This window comes from Alternaria burnsii (genome assembly GCF_013036055.1).
Source record: "Alternaria burnsii strain CBS107.38 chromosome Unknown 740, whole genome shotgun sequence".
Lineage (NCBI taxonomy): Eukaryota > Fungi > Ascomycota > Dothideomycetes > Pleosporales > Pleosporaceae > Alternaria > Alternaria burnsii.
In genome coordinates this window covers 263,167-283,062 of record NW_024066112.1, presented here as the reverse complement: position 1 = coordinate 283,062, position 19,896 = coordinate 263,167, and the positions used below count along the sequence as shown (strand labels likewise).

Genomic DNA, 19,896 nt, shown 5'->3' with positions numbered 1-19,896 from the left:
CGCCGTTTGAAGCGTCATGCACCTACTTTGGTACTCTAAACTCAAAACCGCCGTCATAACGAAGCTCTGTGCATTGAAGACAAAGTCTTCACTTCGATTGGCCTTATTAAAGGTTGAAAAGAATACATAGGCAGACCCCAACTGTATCACGACTCTACTAGACGCTGCATCTCTCGGTTTGCACAGTGGCCCGAAGAAACATCGCAAACACCGTAATTATACCGTAAACACGATCACTCTTTCAAAAGCAGGCCGGCACAATTTCGCACAACAGATCTATATAAGTTGTCAACATGTGTTCCCAGAGTTCTGTAGCACAACCATATTTCAAATCAATATTACCACTCTGTTCTACGACCTAGGGTTCAACTATGGTTTCTTTCAACATCATCGGCTTAGTGGCCGCTTTGACTGTACTCGCGTCTCCTGTCGTCGCTACCCCTGCACCGCAATTCAGACCCAACTCAGGTTGTCGCCTCATTAGCAAAACCTCAGGTCCATCCCGCGAATGTAGATTGCCAACCGCGGAATGCGGCGTTGGTCAATATGTAGGACGCACTGAAGCGGGAAGCACAAACACTGCTCCCGGGATCTGCAAGGCCTGGACTAATGTATGTCTCAATCCCCTAGCGGCGGCTCCACGTGGTCTTCGAGCCCTCTTAGATTCTATCTACTAATGTGAGCTTTCTAGTGGGAGTGCTGCACACGAAGCTAGGGAATTCGGGGTTAACAGCTGACGGGATGAAATATGACATAATAACAAATTCGGAACCGAACTATTAGCGAATCCGTGACATATCGTGTACGGCCCATACCTCCCCCTATCGATGCTTGGCCTCAATCTTCTGTACCCACCACAAATCACGCCATATAGCACACAGAAAAATCTCTTCTTCCTCGACTCAGAGAACAGTCAGACTCCAGGCCCGACGGACTCATCTTGTGGAACCTTGAGCGAGATCACGCCTTCTTCAGCCCATGAAATTGCCAAGCGGAATACATTTCCCCTTTTGACGCAAAGGCGCCCCACTTGGCCTGTGCCCTTCCTCGGTGCCGCACTCGTACTCGCATCGATAAACAGGGGACCCTATCAACGTGCCAGGCTGCTTAGGCGAGACGATCTATGCGCTCGGTATCTTCTGCCACGAGACGAGGCATCCATGTCGAGGCATTCCACGCTTTTGGAGCGAATGGTGCGACTTGCCTCGGTAAACATTGTAAGGCAGATAGATGCTCGAGATGGCTATATACGCCGTGGCAGACGACTGAAATAGACAAGAGCATTACAATTCAGTGCGCAGTCGTCTTCGATTTGGTCAGAAACCCAGGCCTGGTTTATCGGTGAAGCAAATGAGCTACTGATTTGTCAAACGACAAATGAAAATTCAGATCAACTACCAAGATAAAGGTCTTCTTATGCATGTCACAAAGATGGAAACGACGAAGTTCTATCTCCTAATCTGACGGTAAAACTAAATGCTTGATGCTCTGTCTTCTCGACTTACCTCCCATGTCTCTAACGGAAGTCTCGCATGATCTGGTGATTGGCCTAGACTTCTCGGGCATCGCGCTCCTCTGCAAAATCCCATGTCATACGCTATTAGAAGCTATAGGCATAGTTGAATTCCTTCAGCACCTGTTCAGCTTCTGGCTTGGGTTTGAGTGCTATAGAAGACAGACCATTGCGCAGCCGTACGCAACACTCATTTCAATGTTTTGAGTCACTCTTACTTCACCATCAAGCCGTACTCTGAGGAGTAGAAAGAAATCCTTACCAGAGGTAAGAATGGCTATGTAATCGTCATCAGGTGCCAAAAAATGGTGCAGAATTCACAGTCGTAAACATTACTATTAGACCCTTCTCAACCCTCCACCACCATCCCATGAGTCTTTGCTCATACCAGCACATTCATATACCCGATTCCCTTAATCCAATCGTACACACCCGGTCTACCTGAAGAAGATTTATGATGAATCCGGCCAACGAGAAGAAGAAGAAAAAAACGGAGATATCAAGAAAGAAGAAGAAGAAGAAGAAGAACGAAAAAGGACGAGATGGGAATCGAATACACATGGCACAAAACGTACTCATCACACAGACCCCACCGCTTGATCCCCCGGTCCCCCCATCGACATGATCGACTCCTGTGCAAGTTCATCCGCAGGCGGCACCTCCTCGGCAGCCACCCCGCCATTCGACAAAACCACGCCTTCCGCCTCCGAGTCCTCGACAGCACCCGGTCCCTCCTCAACATCCTCATCCGTAACATCGTGGAACCTGCCCTGCTCGACCGTTGGAAGCGGCCCAGCGACATCTATACCATGATCATGATGATGACGATCGGCAAACCCATTGACCAACCCCCCATTCGCCATGATCCCCCGATGTTGTTGTTGTTGATGATGATGTGATGTACTCTCGGCAACGTCAACAACCTTCTCGACGCCAATCCCCAACCCCCTAACCGCCCTCCTCATACTCTCCAACCTCGCCCGCTCCACAACCACCATCTTCCTCGCCAACTCCCTCAGCGCATTCTTCCCCGTCTCGACCCTATTCTCCTGCCAGCTCGCCAACTCCTGCGCAACAACCTGCTGCGTGTACCGGAGTTCGCGGCCCAAGTCCTCCAATTCACCTCTACTCTTATCCATCTTGTCCTGCGCATCGCGCTGGACACGGGAGCGAGCGTCGTCTAGCAGACCCAGAGGCCAGCGGTCGCTGCGGCGGACAGAGAGGTTGTGGCGGTCAATGGATTTCTGCGTCGTTGCCATTTGGGTGATGATGGTGGAAGGGCGGGACAAGGCGGTTAGGATGGCGGTGATGGTCGAGGAGATGGCGTGCATGGAGTAATAGAATCCTGACATGGGACTTGCGTCGCTCTGTTTTAAACACGCTGTATACCGGTCCAGTGCCTTGAGATGGACTTCCGGTAGGAAGGTAAGCGAATGCATAGCCGTGTTCGATATCTTTGCTGCATCGTTGAGATCACTAGCGCTAGCCCGGACTTTATTTGCGCGCCGCAGCACACTTCTTGACGCATGATGTAGCGCCCGGATATTTTCCCGCATATGCTGGACAAAGAGTTCCACTTCCCTTACGTCGTATATAGGCGCATACTCTTCTCTCAACCGCTCAACACGCAGTTCGGCTTTCCGCGCGGAGCGCTCGGCTAGCATCGACGAGTCGATGTCAGGCACCAAGAAGAATTCCCAGACCATTTCGTGCGTGGAGAAGGTGGGATGTCGCAGCAGGATTTTGAGAAACGCATCGAGGCGTAACTGCATATCCCGCAGGATCGACCGCGAAGGTCTCGACGGAATCAGGTAAGGGGATGCTAGGTTATGTATGACAGGTAACCAAGACGCAGGATGTTCTTGTGCGAGCCATTTCGCAAGATTCTCAAAGTCCTGCGACGATCTACGACATGTTGTCACGGTAATGGTCTTGTTATCATTGGGCGCACCAGATTTCAAAACGAGTCGGACGGTTCCGTCTTCGACAAAGAAGGAGCGAACGACTGTCGTTGTGCGACCGTCTGGACCGGCTTCGTTCGAGAGGAGAACCAGATCGTCGATGCGGTTTCGGACGTCGTCGTCTTTGGCAAGTTCCACGGCTGTGAGGCCACGGGCGTCTCTGTAAGAAAGGTCTACTCGGGGGTCTTGGAAGAGCACTCGCACCATGTCCGTTCGGCCGTATTTGCTAGCTACCATGAGTGGTGTGAACTGTCGATCGTTTGTCGCATTGGCATCGGAATCACAGCGGTACAGTAGCTTTGCTGCTAGTTGAGGGTCTGTGATGATGTGTAGCAAGCTGTTTCCCTTGTTGTCAACGTGTTCGTCAAGATGTAATGGTTGTCCGTCATCCTGATAATGAGTCGCGGCGAGCAGTGCTTTGTCGACCATGTCGTGGTACTCATCGTGATCGTATGCCCTAGCCAAAGCGAAGACCGGTGTCTGGCCGTTCTTGTCTTTCAGCTGCCAGGGCAAAAGATGCCCGATGCGGTCTATAAGTCGAGGTTGATTGAAGAGATAATGTGCCACGCATCTACCCTTTGCGTCTGGTCTGGATAAAAATTCTTTCAGTGCCTGGGGACTGGGGCTGTTGTCCAGGATGTAGTTGAGAATCGTGTCTGTCGTTCTAGTATGGCCCAGTTGGATTGCTGCACTCAACAAATTGGTGCCTTCGTTGTTGTAGTCTTCAAAGACATAAGAGGGAGTGTAGTACTCGGTAAGACTAAGCAGGTATTGCAGTGCTTTATCTTGATTGTTTTCAATCGCCATCATCATCACCGATTCACCATCGGGCCCTTGTGTCATGGTAAGCCTTTCTATCGAAACATCGCCTTCGATAGCGCTAACCCGGGAATCAAGGGTCGTACGAGATCGGAGCGATCGTGCTGAGCCACTCGACATACTCCTAGTATCCATGGATACCCTCTTCTTCATCTTCGGTCTGCCAGGTAGTGGTGGTGTTTGAGCGCGCTGGAAAGGGAATATGTGTGCCAGGGGACCATCTTCATACACACTCTTGTCGCGAGATATGCTTCGCCGTCGTGATGAGTATTCATCGTCCCCATTCAAGGTAGTGCCTCCTACAGAATGCAAATCTGATAAACTTGCAGCAAACCTGAGCTGACGATTTCTCGGTGGGGTATCGCTCTCATCCGAGAAGCTATCCAGATCTGGATTGAACGAGCGATCGGGCTCCAGTATACCCTGCATTGTTTCGAGATCACCAGATTTCGTGGCCTGCCACAACGCCCGATTCCGTCGGCTTGCTCTTCGCAGACCGCCTGAGTCTGTCGTCAGATAGGAAAGGACAGCCTCGAATGTGCTGAGCGCATAGCCCATCTCCCCGCTCTCGACGTCGTCGATGAAGATGAAATGTCGCATGTATGAAAGTCGTGCCTGCAGATGCCGTACAGGCGCTCTTATCACTACTATGAGCAACAACGACACAAGTGTATCCGCGTTGATGGTAAGAAGATGATCTTGCTTCTCTGACATCTGCTCTCCGTTTGTCATGACCTTCTCTTGCGATTCATCCGGCATTGTGATGTGCTTCTGCACGCTGAGAAGTATTTCCAACATCTCTTGTGGACTTCCCGCAACACCCATCTTCTTGAACATGTCGACAGCCTTGGAAAGTCGTATAGCTAGTTCTTGCTTGCCTTTGCGGCCATGGCCGATGTCGATGCCGACCTGCGATATATCAATGTCCACCATTTGTCGCGTGCGGCGCTCGAGGTCGGTGTCTTCTAGGAGCCGTATTTCTTGTATTCGCGGGAAGAGGATTGTGTGGTGTACTTGCTCGGCGATATATCGTTCAATCATGCGCTCCACGATGGGGCCCGTCAAGTCGGTTGTGGCGCCCAATAAAGATAGTTGCTGCTTATCTACCATCTGGAAGAGGTCAATGGCCGCTGTTACTGCGGTTTCTAGCGACCTCCGCATTTGGTCTTCTTCGTCGCTAATCTCCAGATTTGAGACAAACCCATTCGTGCCGTGTGACATGCTGCTGTGTAAAGAGAAAGGCGTCGTCTCTCCTGAGGACACTGACCCGCGTCTTCGTGAACTCATGGATGATCGCCGCGACCTCTGTGATGGTGTCGCTGGCAAAGGCTTCTCAAGCTCCTTGCCAAACTCCTTGAACAGCCTCTCCAGCCCTGGTTGCATTTGACGTGCAATCATTGGGAAGTGGTTCAACAGGTCGCTGAAGGACTTGACTTCCTTCTTCCGAGGCATGGAGGAGCTGGCGCCTCCAGATGGGCCCGCTGCGACCGATGGTCCTGGTCCTGGTCCTGGTCCTGGTCCTGGTCCTGCATCCTGCTTGGGCTGAAGTGTAGCGGGTATTATTGGGTTCGCATCGAAGGTGCCTATGAGGGGCCGCGATATAAAGTAGACGAGCCATGGCTGGGCATCGAAGGAGTCGGGGTAGAAAATGGTATCGCTCAAGAGCTGCGCCTGGTTGAGTGTCTTGAATCCTGTATCATGTCAGCACTTGTAAGCCATTCCGTGACACCTGACGTGTATGCGCACCTTTGTTGCTATAGATGAAGGCATCCTTGACTATCACCGTCCGGCCATTTGCGGTGGTAAACTGCTTCGCCTTCCCCCGCGTTTCCCTGAAACTACCCGAGTCCTTGGGGTGATTGTTCGGCCCCACTCCGCCCGGTACGCGCAGCACATGGCTTGCGAGGAAGTCTTCGGAACCGCTGAGGTCGATGTACGAGGTGTTTGATTCCTTGTCGCGCGATGTGAGGAGGACTTCGGTGGTAGGAACGAGAAGGACCTATGTCATGCGGGGTCAGTTCTATATCTCCCTGTACATTGATATGTATCGTACGTGGTGCTGGGCTGGCTGGCACTGGCTGGGGAGTGCACTACGGAAGAAGGCCCGTAAGAAGGGATTCAGCACGGGAGGCATTCAATCGACATAAACAATCGTCTGGAGGTGTTTCGGCATGCGCAGAGCATGCAGATTGGCAAGGACGGCCACGCGATCTGGTACAGACGTCAAAGTGGCTGTTGTCGTGAATAGGAGCCTGGTGCGATGATTCGGAATGCGATGGATGGCGGAGGCGAGGAACAGCGACGGGAGCGTATACGGCGGGTGCGCAAGGAGCGGAAGGAGCGCACGCTTCGGGGCTAATACACAAACAGGCGATAGACAGCAGAGGGCTCGCAAACAATTGGGATGATGGCTGGTATCAGAGGCTCCAGGTCCATTGGCTTGTGAAGGTGAGCTGATGCTAGCCCGCGCTCGGTTAGCGCTGAACGCGACTCTTTCGTCATCGCTCCCGCTCTTCCCCAGCTTTGTATCACCACGCCACGTCGGCACAAATCCACAGGGGATGCAGGTAGGCGCGTCAATGCTCTGGAGTATGCGCTTTTCAAGGTCATTATCGACGACAATGCTTGTCGATGGTCTCGAAGCGCGTTGCAGTCATCGCTACGCCACGCTGTGTCTCGATTGCTGCCATACAGGGTACGCGTATTGTCCACAAGACAAACGCTATCAGCGATAAGCACTACTTGATTACAGGCACAAGCGCTCGTACATGTCACCACTACATCTCTAGCTTATGAGGTGTGGTCCCAGGGACCTCTAGCGGAACCCTCGCAACACCACAAACGACAATTTGTCGCAACCCATACCAAAACATACGAGCACTAACACAAAAAGAAGGTTCGGATATTATCGTATTTCTGCACTCAGCGACGTGCTTTTATCTATCATTCGCTAATAGTCTATCAAAAGAAAAAGAACAAGAGAAAAAAAAAACACTCACGTCTACTTGGTACTCTTCTTACAAAGCTTGGTACCATAGTCCATAACACTCCAATTCTCCGTACCGGGCGTCGTCTCAGTAAAGAAGACACCCTCGGGATCATACTTCTGGCGTATCTTCAACAACTTGGGGTAATTGCTTCCCCAGTACGCTTCCTGCCAGTTCGGCTCATTGAGATCACCCTCGTTCACATAACTCGCACCAGCGGGACTCACATCCCGGAGTCGCTTACCCAGGACATTGGTGTTGAAGTTCTCGCGTTCCTTCTTAACGTCCCAGGGCTCGTTGCCTGTCATCAAAACGTTCGTAATGACGAAGCTACTGGCGTTGCGCCACGTGGGATGAATAGCATTGTCGACCTTGGGATAAGCGTGGCCGGGGTTGACAATGTGGCCGACGTTGAAACCGAGTTGGGTGGGCTCAGGCATGGCGGCGTAGATGAGAGCGTCGGCAATTTCGTCGCCGTGGGCGCTGATATCGGATTGTGTAAAGAGGCGGCCGCCGACGACGGATTGTTGATTCGGGGGCTCGTCTTCGAACATGTCGATGTAGAACTCGAAGAAGGTAGGGAAGGCGCGAGTGTGGGTGTCGTAAGGGACTTTGGCCGCGTCTAGCTGCTCGTATAGTGGGGCGAGGACCTTTCCAAGCTGTTCTTCGTTCATGTTGGGACCAACGAAAGGTGCAATGTGGAGGCGCTGAGGACCAGGGCCAAGCTCAAAGTACACGAACATGCCATGCTCGCTGTAGTGGTTGGCCAGGTTGTGGAAGATGTGAACACCCTTGGCGAACAGCTCAGTGTCATTGGTGTGCGTGGAGTTGATGTTGAGGATCGTGCCAGCGACAGGGACTTCCGGGAAGGTCTTGACAGTGATGGAGATAACAACAGCAAAGGAGCTGGGGCCGCCACCCTTAAGAGCCCAGAAGAGGTCCGAGTTCTCCTTTGCGTTGGCGGTCACGAATTTACCCTCAGCGGTAACGGCGTCGAACGAGAGGACATTGTCAGCGCCCATGCCGTATATTCCGGAAAGAGGGCCATGGCCGCCTCCTTGAATGTAACCTCCGGCCCAGCCAACAGTCTAGGATATGTTAGTGATGGTTTCAGACGTCCGTATCGATACACATACTGGGCACTCTCCACCAACGATGACCACCTTGGGGCTCTGAGCAAAGCATTGCTTGTACAATTCACGGCCTTGTACACCAGCACCGACAATGGCCGCGCTGCCCGTCCAGTCACCAGGCCCAGTGTACTTCTTGAGAAACTTGACATCCTTGAAGCTGTGAGTGTTGATGATGAGTGCGCCGTATCCGGTGGAACGACCCATGAAGTCGTGACCGGTGTTTCTGATGATCAGACGGAGGTTGCGCTCCCGTGCGAACTTGACACCAGCTCGGATCTGTTGCTTTGTAGTTGCCATGATGACATACTTTCCATAGAAACCACGTGTACAGGTTCCTGATGGATCGTCAGTTGGCATACAGGTGTTGTTCGTCTTGAGAGGCCAGAGCTCGGCGATGGGATGGTCGGTCCTAGCATTACGTTAGCATCGACCTTTGTATGCCTTGGGAGGGTTGATCATACAGCCATTGCTCGTTGCCCCAGTTGGCCTGAGTGTCCGCACACTTCGCCGCATCGTATACGCTGGTGCCGTTCTCAAAGTTCTTGTAGCAGACAGCACCGGGTGGGATGGCAAGCTGAAGCGCGCCTGAGACAGTCTGGTTGAGCTTCTCCCAGTCTGCATTGGTCGGCCAGCAAGCGTTGTCGGAGTAGCATTTGCCTAGAATAAAACGATCAGCATTCATTCGAAGAAGAAGCAAAAGGCGGCAGTAGCTTACATTGATAGTCAACACCATCGACCTTCTTGACTTCACCAATCCATTTGGCGCCCAAGACACCATTGGTCGCCAACAGCAGAGAAGCGAACAACGAGAAGCGACCCATCTTGACGGAAAGTTTGGTGCAGAGTCGATCAACTGGATCCAAAGTACCAGTGGGATGCCCAACTATTTATTTCCATCGTAGCTCGAGGAGCTTTACAGTCCCTTGCTTTAGCCTAGTACTCCTGCTTCTCTACACTGGGGCTAGAGCTTCATCAAAGACACGGGACGCCCTGCTGCACGGCCACCTGCCTTGAAATTGAACTAATTCAAGCAGTACTCAAGAAAGACTTCTCCTAGACTGCGTACCGTCTTCCAGGCCAAGGGTACCTGGAAATATGCAAGCCACGCTCAACAGCGGGAGAAGAACTACAACAGGTAATTAACTCGCCCTAGAACGGATCGTCGGTACCGGGCCGCTGGGAGGCCACAGACTAGTTGGTATGATTGGAGTGTTTCTATTCATCCGGGTAATGTTGGGGGCCTGGTAGACTGTGTGCCAAGACAATGGTGTTCCCGTAGCTTTTCCTGTTCGCCACGAGGTTGATTTCAGGGACTGTCTATCATCTCGTGATTGCCACGTTGTTCATGCTGGCGAGGCTGTTATGAACTGCCGTAGCGATACGCTGTACTCGGACGCATGTCCGGTGTGGTAGTGTTCTTGTGTAGCAGTGGGCCTCTGCTAGCCAAGCCGGTACGATCTAAACGTTCGACTAGTATAGCCGCGCATGAGGGATCTCGCGTGGCGATAGTCGCAATATGCCCAGTAAGCATTGAATCTGGAATCCAATCAGGAATGATTGCAATGCTGTTTCGTTCAAGGCATGCAATCAACGCGCGCTTACGCTCATATATAGAACAACGGCAAGTATCTTTCTTGTCAGACGCAGATGCATCCTGGGGTCCCCTGATCTACAAGAGAAAATGTCCGCGCTTATGGGTTCAAACGATGGGGTACCATTCGATATTGGACGAACGATGCGGCACAGTTCAAGAGCCTCGTCTGTAGGATTTGAGTTTTCGGTTGCATCGACCGTACCATGCCGTAAATTTAGCCTCGGAATCGCAGCTCTCTTCGAAATAGTCTCCGCATGTCCCCGCGGTTCGCAACTCCACTTTGAGTCGGGGAGGCAAGGGTCCAGCGGCTAGCTTCCGGAGAAGCGCGATTGGGCCCTGCGTATCCCGCAAGTGCTTGACCCGCCGCTCCAAAGTCTTCTTTCGCTCAGGGATGGAGCTTTAGAAATACCATCGGCGTTTTCTGCGGTCATTCACTGTCGTCCTAACGGAGGCGATGAGACGACGGCCATCTAGCTGATCGTCGTGATCGTCGATGGTAGCGCCGGTCCCATGAGTCCGCAGGTCCGGGAGACAGGACATGACACGCATCCGAGCCGTGCCTTGGTTCTGAACTAGATTCAACGCTAGCATCTCTCGTTCGGCACGTGTTCCATGTGAAAGCCAGCAACGAGGCTTCTTCACTAGAGCCACCATCGGCCGAGGTAGGTGCTCACCTCCGCATTTGGAAGTTGGAGCTTGAGAGGCAAGGTTTCGCTGCCAAAACAATCTCCCCTGCTTCCTGCTTCGGACCAAAATCCTTGCTCAACGTACGGCTTCATCCGCCAGGCGAGTTTCGATATGTCTGCTGGTCTCGTAGCTCAGTATTTGCAGTTCCGGGAAGTCATCTCGAATTCGACTCCGGGTGACCCTACTCGCTCCTGCGATCTGGGAAGTACCGCCTTCTAGCTCTACCAACTTCTTCACGAAGCACTGTTGTGGGGCACGGTCTACGCCGCAGTCAGAAGTATCTCGTCCTTGCTTTGCATCCTCAGTCACCTGCCACGCCTCTTGGTTCAAGTTCTCTTCATAAGTACCCCATATGAGAACCTCAAGTAAGGGACATCGATGATGCGCCCATTGGAAGAACCGTGTAGCGAACTCTTGATGAATTTCGCAAATATGCACATGAGGAGTGGGTGGACGAACAGTTCTAACTCGGTCCTGGTAAAGATGTAGGATCTTGAGATTCTTGAGTCTTTCGATTGGTTCCTAAGATAGGTCATGAACGCTGCAGGAAACACCGGGAAGCAGTCGGAACTCACCAGAATCTTGATTACGTAGGAAAACCTTTTCTCTGCCTCACTTCTAGGGATATCGAAGTCATAGAAACACAAACCGAGTTGTTCCAAGGCGCTAAAGTGACTGCATATCTGTTGAAGCTCTGGTTCAACTATAAATGGAAAGTGCTCGTTATCCCCCTCACGATATAGATCTAACAGTGAAAGCGTCTTGAGCCTGGGGTGCAGCGGCCACAGATAGGGTATGGCATCTGGTGTATCATAGGGTGTGTCATCTGCTATATCCTGGGGGTCCAGAGATACACTGTGAAGGCCATTGATGTGGAGACGGAGGTGCTGAAGACTTTGATTATTCAAAAACAGCGCTCTTGCGTTCTCGCCTGCAGTTTCATCGAAATGTTCTGGGGTCCGTATTTCGAAGTCTGTGAGGTTCCGTAGTTCGCATGAGCTGGATAGATGTCGCAGTAGATCCAATTTGCAGCCTGAGAGAGCTAGCTTAGTCACTCGCGACAAATCGAAGACGTAAGGGAGGGCAGCATCGAACGTGTCAGGCATGCAACCATCAAGCATGAGAGTGCGCGCTACAATCTTCCGGTCTCCAAATGCACTAATGTTGTCACCATCGCCCCAGTATCTATGAACTTCCAGGGTCCATCCCTCCAGGAAAAGTATCGAAAGCGAATCGAGCGTAGGTAGTGCTAGAGCAAACTGCACAAACTTATGTGTCTGGTCGTTTTGTCCGCGGAAAGCAACAGTAACGCGACGCGTTTTCGGGGATATGAGCTTGCGGGAGTCACCACGCAACACGTGCAGACTGTCGATAGACTGTTGGTGCTCTTTGAGGAGACTTACCAGGCTCGGGTACATACCATCATAGTTCCAAGCAACGTAACTGTGTATTTGTCAGTCTACTAATCTGCTGTAATCACATCGGATTCCATGTCAACAATGTCTGCCGGTGAGTCAACATGTCCTTGAGCAGGGTTTTACCACCATGGCTCAGAAACGATGATTATGCGACCGTAACTTTCCAGCAGAATGTAACATTCCAGCGAGATGTGACTTTCCAGCAAATGGTCAGCTTACCGGAACTCTCGGAGCTTGTTGGAGGGGATATCTTGCAGAATCCCTGACATCAAAGTGTTTCTGGTTGCTTCATCCATCGGACGATCCGCAGATGAGACGAATCCAAACTCCCATGGCAGTAAATTGAGTAGACTCAAGCTTCGTGTGTGTACCAAGTGCCTTCGTGCACCAGAATCAACACATTGACGGAATAGAGCCAGTTGGCCATCATGAGCACGAGCTTCGAGCACAACCTTCCTGTACAAGTACTCTGTGGCGATGCGATTCCAGCTCTTTGAAGTCAGGCAAAGCGCCTGTAGATCAGTGTAGAGTGAAAGCTGATGGACTTAGTCAGCGACCGATCAACTGCTGCGCCAGGCAGGTGTCGTGAATGCGGGGTTCGCACATAACCTAGTACAATTCGCTTTACATCTTCAACGAGCTCAACTCTGGAAGAAGGGTTGCTTATGTGGCTGCTCATGTTGCGAAGGATGAGGCGGAAAACTGCGTAATGTATGGAAGCACGAGCTGTGGATGGAGTGCGGGGATGTGTCATGTGACTTCGTGTTAGCGACTCAAAGACATATTGAGTGGGTACTGCGAAATCGTACAGCTGATATAGCAGTCGCGACTACGCCGCACGCACCACACCACAATTTCCTTCAATACGCTCCTTTTCTTACATCACTGAAGCCCGTCATGCGCTCTCTGGCGACCGAGATCTAGCCGTTTATATTGGAGTGTGTTGATTGACCTCAAATCTCTCAGTGCAATATCGATACATTTTGGTGAGCTTGTCCTGCCGCCAACGCAACACACTACCTATCTACGCTTCAATAGTGACGATGCCGGAGGGTTGTCTTAGAGTATTCCTGTAAGCAAGATAGTGTAGCTGAACCTGCTTTCGAGGCGAGAACACGTACGATCTCACGAAGAGTCCAATTGTCTCATTGTCATGTTTTGATATCATCTAGGGTATACGCACATGCTTTCCAGGACCCAAACATTACCTATTGTGCATTTGGCCTAAACACCGGCATCCCATTCTTCTTGCCCCAACCCCAGACCTTGCCATTCAGATCTGGCACCATGATCAACCAAACAATCGTTGCGATCCAAGCTCCTATCGTATCAAGAACTACATTATTCCTCTGACTGCCCGATATAGACCCCCAACGCATCAAATGCACCAACCAATTCGTAGGCGTCATGAAGTCGCCTCCTTCAAGTCCTTTGATGGCTGCCGTCGCAGCTTCCAGCTCAGTCTGCTTGGGATCTGAAGACTCTAGCTCGAAGCTCACGGGATGCTTGGTCTTGTTCTCGTTTTCGAAGCCAGGAGATAGTATACTGCCTGGAAAGACGACATGTATGTCGACGTCGAAAGGTGCGGGCGTGGTGCCAGTGGTGCCCGTCTTGGAGCGACGCGCTGCGTTGTAGAGTTGTACCTCTGAACGGAGGCCGTCGGCAAGGGAGCGGATAGCGGCTTTGGCGGGGGAGTAGGCGGAGTAGCCTGCTATGTTCATGAAGGCGAGCGCGGACGAGGTCATGATGAACTTGCGAGGTGGTTCTGGTGCAGAACTCTTTTCTTGCGACTTGTACGGCACTTCGGGATAGAACCACGCCTGGAGTGTCTTGTGTGCCATGTATGCCGAAGCGAAATAGTTGAGTTCCATCTGTCTTCTCAGCGTCTCGGTGCTCGTCTCGATAAACAGGCCCGGTACCGAGGACCCCGCGATACACCAAACGATCTCCGGCATACGTCCATTGTTCCAGGCCGTTGCTTCCTTGAGTATCCTGGCGTTCTCAGTCTCGGAGGTTACGTCGGCGGCGATATAAGTGAAGCGTTGGGCGGCGGGGTTCTTTGCATGGGATTTTGCGTGTGCCAGGGCTGTCTCGAGGTTCTTCGCTGTGCGTGCGACGAGGATGAGGTTTGCGCCGCGAGCTGAGAGGAGACGAGCGATCTCGCTACCCATCCCCTGGGATGAACCGGTGAGCAGAACCGTCTATATTCACTGTCAGCATGTAAGCGAGCTAGACAAGGTGGTGCATCGCTTACTCTCCCCTCTACAGGGAATTGATTGCCTTTCCAGAATGCGAAACCCATGATGTCTGCGCTTATTATTCCGACAAGCACCAGGAGTATGATGGTGGCCCCTAATAGCAGTTGCGACATGGGGATTGAGACTTGTCGTTTACCGACAGGTAGTAATTGGCGCGTCTGAAATCTGACAATGCTTACGCTGCCAGCATGTACCGCAGTGCTCAATGGGTGCTAGTCCACCAAGATGCAGTACGGTGACAGGTAAATTCACATGTGGAGCTAAGGGTGCAGGGCTTAGCTCCACAGGTGGGGACCTTCCGACTCCCGCGGCGAAGCCAAGATTTCCAGCCGAAAAAAAGTTACCCGCGACGTTTGCGACCAAACGCATACGCCACAACACAACGCAGCACATATCGCAATCATGGCAAAGAAGAGGAAGGCTGGTAGTGGCGCATCGCGCGCGCCTAAAGCGCCAAAAGAAGAGGATTCCCGAATGAGGATCAATACGTTTGAGGATGTCGCGGATTCCGAGGACGAGTTCCATATGAATCGCGACAAGATACTGCTGGACGAAGGGCCGGCGGCCAAGCGGATGAGGAAGTACCAGGAAGAGGGTTTGTCAAGTCATGCCGTATGTATGGGATGCGAGGACTGACTTGAGACTAGACAAATTTCTACAGCCTTCAGACGAAGAAGTACTCGACGCCGGCAGCGACGACGACGACGACGACGACGACGACGAAGATGACGAAGACGACGACACCGGTGATGAATCAGAAGACGATATCACGGGACAGCGCAAACCAGCAGACGAAGATGAAGAAGAAGAAGACGTGGGTGGATGGGGCGCCTCGAAGAAGGACTACTATGACGCCGATGCGATAGAAACGGAGCAAGACGCGCTAGACGAGGAAGCGGAAGCACGGCGCATACAAAAGAAGCAGTTACAGAGCATGACAGAGGCAGACTTTGGCTTCGACGAGGACGAATGGATGGCGGAAGATGGCGAGAAGGCTGCTGAAGGTGGCGCTGTAGTGACAGAGGTTCTGCCGCAACTCCAAATCACCGACAGCATGTCTGAGGAAGAGAGGATGAAAATTATGCGGACACGATACCCCGAGTTCGAGCACATTTCGAAAGAATACCTGAGGCTACAGCCGCTACATGAAGAATTGGCCGCTGCTGCCAACGCCGCCGAAAGGGTGCTGAAAGCGCAAGCTGCAAAGTCAGGGAAGACTGGCAAAACTCTACCTACACCAAAGGCCGTCACAAAGTATAGGGCTTGCGCAGCATATCTCGCAGCCATGGCCATGTACTTTGCTGTACTCGGTTCGACTGCAACAGACGATGGATCGCCAGTTATTGCCATGGACCCTGCTGAGCTACACGAGCACCCCGTCATGGAGACTCTTCTGAAGTGCCAAAAGGTATGGACGAGAATAGAAGACCTACCCCTCGGAGACCCCATGGTTGAGGCCGAAGACGACGAAGAAGACTCCTTTGTGGATGAAATCAGCGTCGAAGAACTCGAAAACGACCTGTCCGTCAAGAAGCCCACCAAGCAAAAGAAGACGCGTGCAGAACGAGCCGCAGAGCTGGCCCGCGCAGAAGCCTCCGCCCGCCGCGCCGCAAAACTCGCAAAGACCGAACAAGACCTTGCCTCCCTCGATACCCTCACCAACAAAGCCGCTCTCAAGAAGACAACTCGCAAGAAGAAGACACCAGCGGTCGAATCCAAGCTCAACCTTCTCAACGCAGACGACTCCGACTTTGGCGAAGAAACCGAACTCACCGCCCACGAAGCCGCCGAAAAGGCAAAGAAGAAGAAATCCCTCCGCTTCTACACCTCTCAAATCGCTCAAAAGGCCAACAAGCGCGACAACGCTGGTAAAGACCAGGGTGGTGACGCTGATATCCCTCATCGCGAGCGCCTCAAGGACAGACAAGCGCGTCTGCAAGCCGAAGCCGAGAAGCGGGGTCAGCACAAAGATGCTGGCCCTGGTGTTGCTTTGGGCGAAGACGATGGCGCTTCTTCTGCTGATGAAGCGCCGGGTACTAGGCGCGATGACTTTGAAGACGAAGATGGGTATTACGACATGGTAGCTGCACGGTCTAACGATAAGAAGCAGACTAAGCTTGAACGTGCTGAAGCTTATGCTCTGGCCAAGAAGGAAGGTGCGCAGGTTGTGGAGGAAGAAGTCATTGGCGATGATGGCCGTCGTATGATTTCTTACCAGATTCAGAAGAATAAGGGGTATGTCATTGTCTTGTCTATTTTATGTGTATTGAGAGTCACTAACATTTGGCTACAGATTAACGCCTCATCGTAAGAAGAGCGTGAGGAACCCGCGTGTCAAGAAGAAGGAGAAGTACAAGGAGAAGCAGAAGAAGCTTAAGAGTATGAAGCAGGTGTTTGATAAGGGTGCTGCGGCGAAGGGCAGTGCGAACTATGGGGGTGAACTTACGGGTATTAAGTCTGGGTTGGTTAGGAGTAGGAAGTTGTAGGGGGTTGAGTGGTAGAAAGAGTTTGTGCGGGTACTGCGGTGGCTTTTTCATGGCGAGTGGGAATGCAAGAGGTTTTGGTTCGAGAATTTAAGTCGCAAACATGAGGTCGGCTAGCGGAGACATGCTGCAAATCTACTGGGGAAACCATACTCGAATCGATATACTACAGATGACTAGTCTTCCGGCTCGAAACAACATGCAAAACATCCTATACTACGGTTACGACAATAGGCACAGCGATCTTCCTCATCACAAACCCTCTCGTCCCCGAGCTCTTCAAGCCAAATCACCAGGTCACCCCTTTTCCCTTCCACCATTCGACCCAAGGCTTCGATATCTGAACCGGGTCGCGCTTTCGTGATTTGACTCCTTAGTCTACGGCTTCTGCTGCGCATCAGGCTCTTCGTATACCCATAGTGTGCGTCGGGCTGGAAAGGATGAACTCGAGAACAGGTCCAAACCTCATAAGATGGGCTCGTCGTGTAGATATCCGGTGTCGGTTACTGGCGCCGATGGGCAGCTGGATTTGCGATAGGAGTCCAGTAAGAGAATACATGGTTGTGGCGATAGGGCGGACAATAACCTGTCCCAATGGACAACGTCTATCCAAGTGATCTTTATCCTTATTCTCTCGTACAGATCCAGGATGAGCTCGTGCTGCTCTTCTACCTCATTGATGCTGCTCAAATCTTCGAAGAACTGCTCTGCACGGTCGCTCTGGATTCCACCTGTTTCTACGCAGTAGCGTAACGCTTGCTTCATCCACTTGTATGCCTCGTCCATGTTTCTCATTTCTATCAGCACGACGCTAAGATCGGCCATAGCTCTGATTGTGCTCCCTCTGATCTCCCCCAGTTTCTTGACTTGGACCTCGATGATTTCAAGAGGGATATCGTGGCTTTCTGAAAGCAGCTTTCGATGTACCAAGACTTGACATAGTAAGATCTTGCAACAGATTGTGTTATCATGTTCGATACCAAGCAGCTTTTCTGACATCTTCGCTGTCTCCCTGAGCAAGGCCTCACTGTCGGCATACCTGTCTTGGTTGTAAAGCAATTCACCAAGTTTGTACCGGGTCATACATTGCTCCCGATCAGAAATATCTGTAGCGTTACAGCTGAGTTCTAGCGCAACTCTCAACAGCTCCTCACTTTCCGAATATTTCTTTGTATCATTCATTGAGGTGCAAAGGTTTAGTATGATGTTTATGGCGTCACTATGTTTAGGGCCAGAGGTGGTCAATGTGATCTGGATAAGCTCCCTTAGAAGTTCCTCCTCACTTCCGAACTCATCCAGGTATCCAAAAGAATTCGCTAAGAAACCAGTAGCATCCTGGTACAAGGAACTGCCTGGATAAAACCTTCGTGCCAGAATGTGGGCATCTTGAGCCATCTGATGGCCCTCTTCAGGCCTTCCAAGACGAGAGATTGAGCCAGAGAGACAAATCTTAGTGGAGATATACTCCCACGAGTTTTGTCCATGATTTTGCTCGAATACTGGCAGAATCTGATTGTACTGGTATTCAGCTTCGTCGTAGTAGCCAAGGTTGTAATATGCATCTGCCAGTCTCCGTCTCAGTTCCGTCGCGACGGTCTTCGACCCCAAACAAGCGCTCTCTAGCTTATTGATCTTGGCAATGCAGTCGTTGAGATTCATGCGTGTGGATTCGTATAATGTCACAGTTGGTTGTACCTCGAGCCGCCTTCCTTGGTCCTGCGGGAATGGGTAGACCTCCAGAGAGAACGGATCAAGCTCAACCACTCTGGATGATGAGAAGATCACATCGACAGAAGCGTATTTGAGTGCGCCAGTCGTAGTGCGCTTTCTTGAGCCGTATTGGTAAGATATCGATATTTCAGTGCCCTGTTGATGCGTCTCTTCATCGTGGTAACGGGTGGCACCAACGCTGCCTGGAGATGCTGTTCTTTGAGACGTAGACTGCTTGCCGGCCCAAGGCACGAGTCTTCCTTCATGACTGTATGCCTCTAATTCTTGCAGGCAAATGGTATCGTTTGCAGGCGTGAACACTTCTGCGACAGCTTGAGTCGGTGGGGTGTGTAAGGGGATGTCTATGTGATTCATCTTCAGTGCCGAGAAAAGACGAGTCACTATGTCGATGTCGCGATCTGGAGATTGTAAGGGGATAGGCAATATGTAGTGTTGTTCTGGCTCTTGGACGGTACCAATGTTTACATGAGCATCCGATGGAGAACCTAATGGCTCGGAAGAGCCCATCAGGAGCGCGCTTGGAGAGAATCCAGGATCTGTAGCTTCGGTCGAAGACGCAGCCGACGATGGAGAAAAATGGTCTTCTGTGCTACCGCAACGCGTTAAAGAGTTGACTTGGTCTTCCAGTGGCTTTGAGGGTGACACGATCAACATATCCGAGCTCTGTTCATGTCTTAAAGTGCGCGGAAAATCTGTTGATGGAGTGCACGATAGAAGATCTGAACGGGTGAGACTAGAGGGCGTATCAAACGCCTCGACGACGTTCTTGGTATGTGTGCTTTTCTGTTTCTCATCAATCCTTGCTCTCTTTTCCCAGCGTTCGTATTTGGCCGTAGTGATCCGGACTCCATTGATAGAAGCTTCTTCTTCTCCCCGCAAGGCTTCTGCTTCCAGCAAATATGCCTCTGTCTCGTGCTGCTTAACGTTCTTCTTGAAGCTCCAATCATGGAACCGCTTGGTAAGCTGCTTCTGGCTATAAGATTATTAGCTAAGCTATCTAGTGGGTATAAACCATGATAAGTACCTGAGATTGAGGCCATAACGTTCGAGAAGAGCCTTCCTGGTGGCAGCCAAGGTTCTGTTCTCCTTGATGTAGAGTGTGTGTAGCAATGGCTTCAAGGCTTCCCACTCGGCGTCTGAAAGCTGCCTGGCCTTACTTCCCGGATAGTTCGATGATTGAGAAACAGGCAGTAGCTGTGTCAAGGTGCCATGTGAATTCGGTTCAGGTAGTGAGTGCAACATGTCGAGCGACTGTGGCAAGGCTGAGCCGGAGGTGCCAAGGCTGACACGGACAGGATACACTTGAAATTGT

General features: G+C 51.6%; 4 protein-coding genes across 4 annotated transcripts; 1 reads left to right on the top strand and 3 right to left on the bottom strand.

The window, feature by feature from the left end:
• Nucleotides 1–2,091: 2,091 nt before the first annotated feature.
• Nucleotides 2,092–9,234, bottom strand: GT037_004935 (vps9 domain-containing protein; the record flags this gene model as incomplete). Its single annotated transcript, XM_038929982.1, has 7 exons — nt 2,092–5,984; nt 6,040–6,292; nt 6,512–6,752; nt 7,299–8,368; nt 8,417–8,822; nt 8,875–9,070; nt 9,129–9,234. 7 exons carry the CDS (start codon nt 9,232–9,234, stop codon nt 2,092–2,094), a joined length of 6,165 nt encoding a protein of 2,054 aa, XP_038786932.1.
• Nucleotides 9,235–10,778: 1,544 nt separating this feature from the next.
• GT037_004934 (nad-binding protein) lies at nt 10,779–14,483 on the bottom strand (the record flags this gene model as incomplete). The annotated part of the gene is made up of 6 exons (XM_038929981.1): nt 10,779–11,216; nt 11,270–12,137; nt 12,332–12,648; nt 12,717–12,870; nt 13,505–14,313; nt 14,367–14,483. Coding segments are annotated over 6 exons (2,703 nt in total), but the record flags the coding sequence as incomplete, so codon positions are not given.
• Nucleotides 14,484–14,772: 289 nt separating this feature from the next.
• On the top strand, nt 14,773–17,197 carry GT037_004933 (uncharacterized protein; the record flags this gene model as incomplete). The annotated part of the gene is made up of 4 exons (XM_038929980.1): nt 14,773–14,965; nt 15,018–16,605; nt 16,664–16,818; nt 17,094–17,197. The coding sequence occupies 4 exons, from the start codon at nt 14,773–14,775 to the stop codon at nt 17,195–17,197; spliced, it is 2,040 nt and encodes a 679-aa protein (XP_038786930.1).
• Nucleotides 17,198–17,318: 121 nt separating this feature from the next.
• Nucleotides 17,319–19,826, bottom strand: GT037_004932 (uncharacterized protein; the record flags this gene model as incomplete). Its single annotated transcript, XM_038929979.1, has 2 exons — nt 17,319–19,557; nt 19,609–19,826. 2 exons carry the CDS (start codon nt 19,824–19,826, stop codon nt 17,319–17,321), a joined length of 2,457 nt encoding a protein of 818 aa, XP_038786929.1.
• Between the last annotated feature and the right edge of the window lie 70 nt (nt 19,827–19,896).